Below are 12,390 nucleotides of genomic sequence, written 5' to 3' on the forward strand. Positions count from 1 at the left end.
TCCCTGGTTTCTACAACCGGAGAGCTGTTATGCACCACTGCCCCACCCCAGGTATGTTCCACACACTGGACCAGTTGGTGGCCCAGAGACTTTATACAAAGCAAACTATGGAGAGCAAGGAGACACCAGTGCATTATGGAGATGAGCAGCTGTCCCTCATTTCAGCATAAACATACCAGCTTATTTCTAGTCTGGAAGGTCCAGCTTGTCATGTGCCTCATGTCAATTGTAGCACAGCAGAATAGAGAAAGCCCACTGTCTTCTGGCCATTTCCAGCCAAATCAGGGCTTTCATCAGCAGTGTTACAAGGCAGAGAATCCTGAGACATGGTGGGTGGAGGGAGTTTCCTCTTTTTCTCAGGCTGTGTTTGATGAAAAATGTCTTACCTGCACTGAATTTCCCATTTTCGCCACAAATCATAACAGCTTTCACTGAAGGATCTGCATCTGCTCTCTTCAGCCCATCCTCTAATGCCTGGAGAACTGTCAAACTGAAATAAATTAGAGATTCAGTTAGTAAGAAGCAACTGCATTACCCTTCCAGGAGGTCTGTGTTATAAACACCAAGTGTCCCGGTGAAAATGAGCAGTATGTCCAAGCAGGTCTCTCCCCTAGCCTGTCTTCTGCCACAGCCTCTCTGGGTGAATCCTTTGGGTAAACATCAAAATCCAGCAAGCTTATGACTGCTGACCTGTCATTCATGTCCCGGGGAGTCGTCTTCTGGCTATGACATTGCTGTTTCCAAAGCAAGCAGCACAGGGAAACGTTCTTTTGAAAATGTCTTTATGAATTAAACATTCAGATTTTCAGGAAAACAGTTTAGCATAATTTAAAAGTAATTAATGCTAAACCACTGACAGTCTAAGAACTCTTTAAAAGGAAAAGAAGCTTCAGGGATAAAAAGGTATCTTTCAAACACCTGACACAGAGTTGGTGCTGTGCTGATCATTATAACGCCTTCACCTTGTGAAGATCTGTACACAGGTCCAAACTTAAACTTGTGTGGGATCCCGTCAAAGTGAATTTGGGCCTAAAACACTACACAAAATGTCTTATTTTGTCTCATCTGAACATATTTCCACAGACACAGGCAGTAAATGTGGCCAGCAAAGAACTACCCAAGAACTTCAAAATGGAACAGTGAGAGTATAAATAGTATTTCTACAAATCAGATATTTAAAAAAATATGATCTGACTGTACGTCCACTTTGCATTTGAAGCTTAGAAGCTGTGTGTACGGATGGACATGGAGAGCATGGTCTGTTTGAGAAGGCAGTGCCGATGAAGATGGTAGGTAAAAATAGAAGCATTAACACCTAACACTTTATCAATAGCAATATTAACACAAATTCTGTGTATATATAATTTAGATACTAAAATATATTCATATACACACATTTGTAAGTATGTAAGTGTATACGTAGTTTGTGAGAGACACTTTTCTGTGTGCATGTGTGTATACATACTACATATGTAGATATGCCTCTGATTGAGAAAATCTGAGCCACAAGCAGTTGGAGGCTGGAGGAATACTCAAAGAAGTATCATACATGCTCGCCCAGTCCTTTATAAATACACAGCTTCTGTTCCTAGACCTTCTCCAAACTGTAAACCCAGCTTCACATGTAGGCGAGGTGGCTGATGAAAAGGGAGCAGAGCTCTGCTGATGCCCACTGGAGAGGAGGAGTGTGAATTCAAAAGAACTGATAGAAAGGCCTGATACATAACCAGTTTGTGCATATTTTTCAATATATTTGATGACATTTCATCTAAAAAGGAAGCTTGTCATAAAGTAGACGAAATATATATCACTGTCCTCATCTGCACTGGTTCTAGGTGTGTCCAGGGTGGGTGATCACATATTTATATAACACAACAACTTGGAGCATTGAAGTGGAAATCCACAGACTGAAAAGGAAAACCTGGGGAGCCCAAGAAGTTTCCTGTAAGTCAGCTGTGAGAAGTCCTGCCAGCCAACATCTGCATATTCCTCCTTCAAAATCAAAAATGAAGAAAGGCTATTAGCAAAGTTTATTAATCAAGGCTGTTGGATGAGGGGGGCTGTCTAGGGGGGTCTCCAGGATCAGCTGCTGCCTGAATAAGGCCATGATACACAGAAGGATCAGTGGGAGCCCTGAGACTTGGCCAGCTGAGACTGAGAAAAGTGTTATTTTTGGAGAGAACAGCCAGTTATGTACCAATTGTTTCATCCAGACATCAAAGACAGCTCTGAAGTCTGACATTAGCAATGGTTCTGAAAGCTGAAACTTAAAATGAGAATAATTTGGCCATGACAAAGAAAAACTATTAGATGACCTGGTAAAGGTCCTTCCAGCACATATAGTTCCATGCAGTAGAATATAAAAACCTTTCTAATTTTAATAAATGGTTTTGTATTCTCTGGGAAAAAATACATACTAAAAATTTGGGGTTTATCTCACTTCCTTTGGAATATTAAGTGCTCTGGCTGCTGCTATTTGAGAAGGACCCACAGGCTGCACCCAATGCTCGCTGCTCTTAGAGGTTTGTTTTTGCACCAGTGGAGAGCCAGGCCACAGAAATACCAAATTCACCTAGCGGCTGGAAGATTAAAGGGAAAACCATTAAGAAATGTCATTACACTTTACAAACCAAGGTGCAAAGAGGGGAAAAATATGTACCAGGACTCCAAACACGTTAAATTACTGATTTGAAAACACTGTATAGAAAAATGGAACAATTCTCTCAGGAACAGATAAGAAGCAATCAAAGCATCTCTGTGTCTGTTGTAGACACGCGATCAGCAAATGCAAAAAGCCCATGTAAAAGGTTTGTCTGCATTAGATGGACAGGTTCAGGATTTTATGTAGGAAATTAGTTACAAGCCCTTAGCAATTAAAACAACATATCAGAAGAAAAACTACCAGAAGAAAAACTAGTCGTCAGGGCTGCCACAAAATAACAGTTCAATATCTGCATGGCCTATATTAAGACGACAGAACTATTTTTGCCAAATAACTTGACCCTGTACTTGCATAAATATTTGCATGCCCTCCATACAATTTTTTTCCCAGTGGGAACTTCTTTGTGGGACTAAAAAGGAAGAATTATCAGACTTTCTGCAGTTTTTTGTTCTCCTAAGATGGAACAGTATGTTTGCCTCAGGATATGTTACAATCCAACACACAGGCTGCATTGCTTTGTAACTCACATGTTATAACTGGTACTAAAAGATGTAATTTTCAATTAAAGCATCATAGTAAAATTTGTGACAGTAAAAATATAAAAATACTCAAGAGTACCGTAACTTTAAACAGCTAGAGCATTAAAGAAACAAAAAGTCAACATAATTTGCATAAGTATTTCATTACTGTGACAGTGTCATTCATTTAACAGCAACTATGCAAAATTTCATTCCATGCATTCCAATTGACACTTCATCCCATGCTATGTAGTCAGCTCCACCACATATATATACTAATTTGAGTGCAAGAAAAGTGATTCTGCCAAGATGATTCAGTGTTTCAGAAACATACTGCAGGTGCTGCGAATGAACACGTGCACACCAGGGTAAGAGAATGTTCTTGTAGATGACCACACCAGGTTATTTTTATTTTGCATAAAATTCATTGCAGTGATGATGTGCTGGATTTGTAATAAGGTTTTATCATTTCCCTTAATAATTCCAGATTTTAGCTAGGGTTTGTGAATGTGAACTTTCTTCATTTTTTTTTTTTTTCTTAAAAAAAAAGGCAATTTAAGGGAATCCTGAGAATTTACTTTGTTACTTTTACAGAAGTGAGACTCGATTCCAACAATAAAATGCTGTTTATGGAAAATATGCAGGTCTGGTCCTCTCCCCTTAAACTTCTCCCAACATCCATAACCACTGCACTGGGGACACTGCCATGTATGTCCACATACATTCTTTTTAGCATCCTTTATACACCTGCTGTCTATGAATTTGCCTAATTCCTTTCCGATTCTGCTGATCCATCTGCCTCCACAGGCTCCTGTGGCAGCAAGCTCTATTATCTGTTTTAAAACAATCTCCTACTAGTTTAATTAAATGACCCTAGTTCAACTGTTACAGGATTTGAGAAAGGGTTATGCCTTTATTTACTTTATGATTTTGTAAACCTTGACCTTATTCTCCCACAGCCTTATTCTCCAAACTGATGACACTCAGCTTTTTCAGCCTGCTTTCTTAACACAGTGCACCATCCCTTGGATTATTTTGGCTGTCCCTTTCTGGACCACCCCTATATCCTTCTGCAAATGCAAAATCCAGAACTACACACACCAATTAAGATGTTTTATATTGCAGAAAATGGATGCTGTCTGCTCTGTTCACAACATACATCCTGATGGTACCCAATATTTTGTGGGCTTTTGGGGCCACCCCAGCACATAGAGCTGATGGTTTCACAGAAATAGCAAAGGTAAGGATCCCTTTCCTGAGCTGTAACTGCCAGTTTTGAGATCAGCAGCCTGTAAGCTTGTCCTGGGTTATATTTTTTTTATTTAAAGAACATTTTGCTATTGTTTTTTAGCATGCCTTGATTTACTCTTTTTATTTTTTTAGTCTTAATTTCCAGTTTACATCTCTTCTGTCATGTTTTATGGGCTTGTTCTCATTTAAGTAAGCTTTCCACTTTAAAAAAATCAAACTTTTCCCTTAGTCTTCTTAGCTTTCTCATCAAGTCATGCAGGGCTTTTACCAGATCCCTTCCTGGCTGAACAGTTTACTTGGTCTTCTAATAAACATTTAAAAAAAAAAAAAAAAAAATCCCCAAACCAAACAACAACACTCCAGCCTCCACTCTTGTTGCAGGCTTACTGTCTTTTGGATAGCTTCCTGCAGCATTTTTGTTTGAACTAACTGCCCGGTATTTATATAATTCCCTTCTTGAAATTAGGGACTCATGCTGGATTTACCTGGTCTGCTCTCTCTTGCCTCAGTGTCAGATCCAGCTGTGTAGTAGTTGCTGTCACACTGCAGCTAATGCAGCTTGAACAGAGTCATGCACATAAATTAAAGCCAAACCCCAAATCCTTTCTGTGGGGTTTCAGAACAGTTGTTTTAGAAAGCAGACACTTATTGCATTCCAGAATTTTCTCTCTGCATCTTATCCTGATGAGGTGCTGATCCAGTCCAACACAGGTAATCACACTCTCCCATCATTGCTACCTATCTGAAGTTGCAGCTTCTCTTATCTGCTTTACATTTTCTGATCATTATGCTGATTGGGGGTCAGAGGGACAATCCTAGCAGCCAGGGAGAGCCTTTTCCAATCATCACTCTTACACTGTCATATTTTATATAAGCCCACACCTACAACTCTCCTACCTCACGTTCTGCCCTATCATCCCTGCACCTTTTCTGCACTTGTCAAATCAAATGTTGAAATGCTCTTCCACATCCTTCTTAATTTTCAGTGCCTGCAGCCTGCCTCTGCTAGTAAGGTGTAGCTGGTCTTTTCTCGTGCAAGTCTTGTCTGTCTGTTCCCCAAAACTGCCTCGTTTTTTACATATCTAAATCCCTTGTCTCTATGCCAAGGTCTCATTAATGTAGATGTCTGAACACTAAACTTCTGTAGAACCAGGGGAAAAAAACAAACAAATCAAATTGGGCACATACTGCCTCTGCTGGTGGAGAGAAAGATTAGCTTGAAGGGGAGTCTGTGTGGGAGCCAAATTTGCTGCCAGACTCACATGTCAAAATACATTCCTCAGGAAAGCACTGCCCAGGAGGTACTCGAACAGCAGTGGATGGTGTCAGACAGGCGAAAGCAAATTCCTACCCACCAGTGGCTTCTGAAGTGCTAATGGCCAGGGCGATGGCCTGGGAGCTGGGAAAACAGCACCGACTGCCACATATAATGGGGAGAGAGGGATGAGGCTGGAGCAGAGCAGCAAAAACTCACCAGTCTTTTAAAAAGCATCTGTGCCTGCTGTGAAATTAAATTTTCAGGACTGCAGGACATGGCTCCTGTCTTTCACTGCCTGCTATCACCTACACAGTCAAACATTTCCAACAGCAATCACAAACCTTCTCCTGGTTTGTACAGTCCAGTACATCTATGGTCCAGTACATAAAATATGCAGAAGGAACAGACAAGGACCAGAGTGTGCTCTACCTTTCCTACAGTCAGATCTCAGTTAAAAACTACCTGATGGCAAGTAGGAGATAATTATGGATCCCTTCTAAAACAGGTATTACCCTGACATGCGATCAAAGACCACAGGCATGTCTCAAGTTATAGCTTTACAGTAGCTTAACTGATTTAAATCCATGCTGTGCAGGTTGCCACCCTTCCCCACGCACTCCTACTCTGTCCCTCGTGCCATGCAGAGAGCTAAGTTGGCTGAAAAAACAACCCAAACCAACCGGCTGGTGTTTCATCACATTCACACCCGGAGCTGGCTTGCTGACAGTCGCAGGAGCACCAATGCTAGCAGAGCAGACGCTGTGAGGAACCACAGCCAGGATCCCAGCAGTCCCATCTTAGGTTGTGCTATGGTGCTACGGAGCTTGTCACGAGGGAATGAGCCTATGTGGGTGAAATAAGTACTTGGGTCTCTCAGGGGCCTTTGTGCTGCAGGGCTGTCAGAGGATAAAAGAGTATGGGCAGCGTAATGCCGGTGTGGGGGAGTGAAGATACAATATTCAATGGAAACTGCTTTTTTTTAACGGATATGAAGTCTGCAGGATCTTCCTTCTCCCTCCTGGGGATGGGGGACAGGACCACGACCACACCATCTGTTACCCTTGGTTTGTCAGAACAGTGCACTGCTGTAAGGGCACTGAGGGGTGAAAAGTAAAAGGTAGCAGAGGCTGGGGTCTGTCCTGGAGAGGCTGTTGTGCAGGTACATGCAGTTGCTGTTTGAAAGCAGAAGGCAATTTTGTGTTTTTTCAAGGAGTTCTCAAAAGAGAACACGTACCTTTCGCTTTCTATTTTGTACTTTTCACAGTAAGGATGGAATGTTTACTGTGGGCACAGCCGGGAAGTTTTCTTAGGCTGGTCTTGGGCACAAGAGGTCCAAGGGATGTTTTGCAACATGCAGTTCTGGGAGTCCTGTATGTCTAGTTCATCTAATCTCATCAGGTCACTCCAAGTTTGTTTTCTTATCATTATCTAGGCATGTGAAAATTATTTTACTCCACTTTTTAACGTGTTACAACAAGAGAGTGAGCACTGCCAATTACTGCAGAGCTATGTAGCTTGCTTCAGAAGAGGAGCAGGTTGCATCTCCTATTCATGCTCTTACTCCTCTCTTTCAGCTTCTTTTTAACAAACTTTCTGGTTTATAAATCAAGCATAACTGCAGTGGATTTTTCTGGCTTTGAATATACACTCAATAGACACTATGGTCACTGTTACAGAAAAGCTCACCAACTACAGCTGCCTAAAAAGGAGTCTATGAGCAAAAGGAACTAAAATACACACCTTGTAACATTATGTAAAGCCAAAAAGCACGTATGTGCTTTTCAAAACACATGAAAAACTAAAATTTCAGAAGTTCCTACAGATTGGTCTTCGACTTTGTTTTTCACTGGCTCCTGCTTGGATTCACTTGGGGCCTTTCTTGATCAAGATCAGTATTTAGAGGTTAATCCCTTAATCAGTTTTAAAAGGCAAATGAACTGTTTTCACTTCTGACAGCCCCGGCTGTGGTTTACTCCTGCTGCCAGCTCCACTTGTTGAAGCATGTCTGCTATCTACAAAGCCCTTTGCCCTAATCCTTGCGCTCACTTGGACAGCGCAGGGATTTGCCAAGAGAGCACTGTGGAGTGCATGGGGCAGGGCAACTAAAACTGTAGCAAATCTGAGAGGAAAAGCTGGTTTTCACCCACAAGCTCTGAAGGAACTCCAGGGTGAAATGGCTGAACTGCTAACGCTGCTGTGCAATTTCTTGCTCGAAGTGTCACCCTGATGCTTAAAGACTGGAAGGTGACAAGAAATACTCCAAGTTTTTAAACAGCTTCCAGGAGAGATGACAGCAAGTACAGACTGATGAGCCTGACACCTCTCCTGTGAAAAAAAAAAAAAAAAAAAAAAGCACTAGAAATTATAACACAGAGCAGAAGTCACAGAAAATTTCAGCATGTTGCTTTGCAAAGGGAGATCTTAGCTCTCTCTGAAGGAGCCGCCCAGGAAAAAAAAACCACTAGAAATTATAATACAGAGCAGAAGTCACAGAAAATTTCAGCATGTTTTTTGCAAAGGGAGATCTAAGCTCTCTCTGAAGGCGCCGTCCGGGCTGAATCAGGTACCCGAGTGGTGTGTGGATAAGTCCCTCAGCTGAGGCTCTCACAGGGCTGCCTGCCCCGGGACCAGGAAGGGCCTCCCACGGGCAAGGAGAGTGGGTGGAAACGAGGTGAAAAAGAAGAAAAGCTGAGAATCCCCCACCCCTCTCTCCGAGGGCCCGAGCCTGCCGCCGCTACAGCCCCCGTAGCCCCTGCTCGGCGCTCCCCCCCTCAGGAGCGGTAGGGCCGGCCAGCCGCCCCAGGAAATGGCGGGCGGGCGGCCGCCCGGGGCAGCCCGGCCGCGCCCGCCGTTACCTCAGCGCGTTGACGGGCGGGTTGCGAAGCCGGATAACGGCCACGGCGGCGGCGCCCCTCGCGTACTGCGCCATGGCGAGCGCCCGCCGCTCTCCCGGGGCGGCGCGGGGCCGGCCCGGCCTCCGCCCCGCCCGTGCCGGGACGCCCACAGCGCCGCGCACGGCCCCTGTCCTTGTCCCCGGCCTGCGGGGAGGCGGCGGGTCTGCCGGGGGTCGGACAGACGCTTTCCCCGCGGTGATGTACCCGCGCCCTCCTCGGGCGTTATTTTACAGCCAGCCCCTCAGTTCCGTGTAGGGATACCGAGGCTAAACCCCTGTTCGGAAAAGACGGTGCACGTTGCGGTGGCTTGATGAAACTAAATGGAAAACAGCTGTCATAAGGGCTGGTCCTGCTTAAAACTCCGTATAGAGGCTAAGGCCCCCGTGATTATTTTAATTAACACAGGGAAGCTAACGAAGTGAGGATGTGGTAAGATCTGCCGGGCCCTAAGATCCTACTTAGAAAAATATCAGTTTGTAAATAAAGCTAAAAGATAGGAAAAGCAAGTAGTTTCTAATATTACAAAAGGTATAATTTGCACAAAAATGTAATTCAAGGGAAAGAAAGTGCTCTTCAGAGGGAAAAATCCTCTATATTGAAGAACTGATGAATTTTGATATGGATCTGCTGGTGACTGATTGTCCTGCCCTGGGACCTGTGCAGCTATTGAAGAAGCAATGTAGAAAATGTGAGAAGGATGCTTTAGGAGCATCTGCTTGCAGTGCTGGGCATAAGACATGTCAGAACTGACCCTCAGACCAGGGTGAATCTCCCAGTAACTCCTGAAAAAAAACCCAGGAAGCACCCATGCTTCTCCTAGGTATGGGTGTTAAGGAGGCCTACCTTTCCCTGTGGTTTAATCTGTGGGGTGCAGTTCCTCCTAATTAGCTTGCTGTGGAATGTTAAGTTTGCTTGAAATGTCTTCATAACTCTACAATCTCTCTTTAACATCTCTTGGCCTTTAAAAGTCAGACACTGGGCAGAATGGCTGCAGCTCCTTCCCCTGGTCTGGAGCAGCTATAAATACTTTTAGGACTTGATTTAGGTATATGGAAAGGTCTGTATGAATATATAGCCTTCACTCATTGCAACTGCTGCCTTTATTGTTATTGCTGTTGTTGTGGATCACTTCAGCTTTTCTGCCACTTAAGTAATGTAAAAAACTCTCCAAAATAGGGATAATACTCTGAAATTTGCTTGCAAAACTGTGTTTTGGGAATTTATAAAAGTAAACTATGCCTTGGAGGGCTAACTAATCTATTGTATTGTTATTAACCCGAAAGAAACCAAAGATCATTCTGAGTTGTACTTTCTGTTTATAATTTACAGATCTATTTTACTTGTGCTTTATAATACAACTGCTATAACTGTGACAAAACAGGACTCTTCTGAGCATGAATAAACATGGAAGAAAACAGTTCTCAGGAAAAGAAAGCTACCAGGAAAAAAAAACAAAGAGTAAGCTCTATAGAGTCGTGGAAAGGCTCCAGTAAATGTTTAGGGTTTATTGTTGTAAGCCTTATGTTTGTCTTTTTTTTTTTTTTTTTCCTTAAAGAGAAATAGAATTTGGTGGTGAGAAAAAGAAATGCAGTTAAGTGTATGCAGCAGAGGAAATGAAAGTCTTCAGAACATTGTTCTGCACTGAGTTTGTACAAGGACCAACTGCAAGGGCCTGAGCTTAAATGCAACTCCCAGACCAGTGGAGTAAGAGGAGTGCATGGGCCCTAGATCAGGCTTCTTGCTGTTTTTCCCTCTCACAGCAGTCACACAAGGCAATGCAGCTCTGCTGGATGAGAGCTGATCTTGAGCATAGTTGGGTGAGGCTGCAGAGCCTGTTGGTGCACTTAACCTTGACAAAATGTAATCAAGATGGTGAAGTTTCTTTCTGGAAGCTTTTGAGTAATTCATCAAAACCTTGTACAGGTCTCCAGTGCTTCTATTTCTAAAGCTGTTCCGCATGGCTTTCCCTGCAGACTGCCTGGCAGTTTTTACTTTGATGGAAAACAGCTGTTGACTGTGAAACCACAAGACATGGTGGCAGCTTTCTTTAGCCCTAGGCCTGCCAAAAGGAAAGGTATCTTGCTGTATGAAGAGAAATACAGCTAAAATTGCCTATCTAAAATTGCTCATGTCTTCATCCCCTGCTAGGGAACAGTTCTACTCTTATTCGTCTGCAGCAGCCGATGCCATTTCAGAAGTAAATTATGATTATGGTAGAGGCTTAACTTGGTGTAAGAAAGTCTGAGTAGTAATGAAAGGCTTGCTTTCAGCAGGACAAGGCAGGCAGCGAGGTAGGTTGTGGATATTCCTCTTGGGTGGTTAAGTTTTGTTGCCCCTTTGATTACTGGTCTTCTGACTCCATAATAGAGGATAATGTCAGGAAATACACCCGGTTCTCATTCCAGCTCTGGAGAAAGTAAAGGCTTCTCAAAATGAGAATATAAAATCCTTAGAAACTCCTTTACTGTAAGTGGAAATGAGGTATATTCACCAAAGGACAGATTTCAATGAATGTGAATGTTGTGCTTTGTCTTCCAAACCCCTCAGAATGTGCTGTGGTAAAAAAAAAAAAAAAAGAAACCTGCTGCTTCCCAAGCCAGAGCAACATGAGTCTGTCAAGTCTCCTGCAACCTCCTGGGATCATCAGCCTCATTTAGGAAGTGCTGAATGATACAAACAAGTGCTTTATTTATAGGAGGCTCAGGTTAATTTTTATTCCAGTGCATCATCACTGCAAGGTACTTCAGAAGATGCAGCTTGATTTGCTATAAACTTAATCACACAGAACAGAAATTCCTAGAAAATGATGATTTGACTAGTCACACAAAACATGTCTCTTTCTGACCCCAGAGGTATTTGAAAAGGAGGGTCTGCAATGATGTTCCAGCTGTAGGACTAGGGTATTTCAGCTTAAACTATCTCTCGGGAATATGGAAGGTCTAACTAGCTGTATTGTACAATCTGAGCTGAGGTTTTGTGGTAAAACCTGTGGTCACAGTGCTGAGAGGGATAGGAGCTCTTAAAGTTTACTTGTTCTTGACAGCAGCTGGTCTAAACATCAGGCTTGAATTACACCCTGCTGTTGAAACAACAGCTCAGAGGGCCAGCTAAATTCACCAACTGTCTTTTGCTTTCCCTTTTACAGCTACAACTTTTTCAGAATGTTGTTGGCTTTAAAAAAATTATTTGGTGTAAAAAGAGCTGTTGATCTCCTCACCTTTATAATCTTTCGTCCGGTACACTGTTCTCTGATCCTGGCTAATACCTGTAATAAAAAACCAGTATCGGTAAACATCCGATGATAATTTTCGAAGGCTTTTTTGGTTATACACACCCATAGGTGACCTCCTCTGCTAACTGTGAGATCCTTTTCTAAACTGTCTCTAAAACCAGCCTTCCAGAGCCTCAGTGAGCTGGAGTTCATTGCCTCAGAGCTGGCATCTCTAACTCTTTGAAAGGTGCAGTGTGTTAATTACATCTACACAACAAAACTGTGAAATATCATCCTATTCTAGAGTTTCAATTTCTGCTGAAGAGCCTCAGCTTGGTTTAGTTCGATGTGATAAAGACATATTTAAAAACTTTTCCTCCTTGCAGTGTATCTTTTGAGGCATTTTTTCCTTCAGCAAAAAACACTTCAAATGTGTTGGAAACTTCACCTCCTGTTCTGTCTTCTATACCAAGGCTGCTTATAATTAAATGCATAATTAAATTTGTTACTGTTCATATGTACTTAAAAACAGGGCTGTTGGAGAACAGCTGTATATCCATCACTGTGCTCCCCCTTAGAAAGAAACAGCTCATTTT

General features: G+C 42.7%; 1 protein-coding gene across 3 annotated transcripts in view; it reads right to left on the reverse strand.

Annotated features, from left to right (window-relative positions):
- EHHADH (enoyl-CoA hydratase and 3-hydroxyacyl CoA dehydrogenase) overlaps nucleotides 1-12,390 on the reverse strand; it is a 33,805-nt gene that overhangs the window by 19,594 nt on the left and 1,821 nt on the right. For 2 of the 3 annotated variants that reach the window (XM_032992513.2, XM_032992514.2), the window contains exons 2-3: nucleotides 11,801-11,848; nucleotides 387-490 (exon numbers count right to left, since the gene is read on the reverse strand). In XM_032992513.2, coding sequence (XP_032848404.1) covers nucleotides 387-420 — 34 coding nt within the window. In that variant the 5' untranslated portion in view covers nucleotides 421-490; nucleotides 11,801-11,848. Of the gene's footprint in view, nucleotides 1-386; nucleotides 491-8,544; nucleotides 8,628-11,800; nucleotides 11,849-12,390 lie in introns of those variants that run through there. The other variant, XM_042801036.1, reaches the window with a different exon arrangement.

Source organism: Tyto alba, unplaced genomic scaffold (assembly GCF_018691265.1).
Source record: "Tyto alba isolate M040663 unplaced genomic scaffold, T.alba_DEE_v4.0 Super-Scaffold_10, whole genome shotgun sequence".
Lineage (NCBI taxonomy): Eukaryota > Metazoa > Chordata > Aves > Strigiformes > Tytonidae > Tyto > Tyto alba.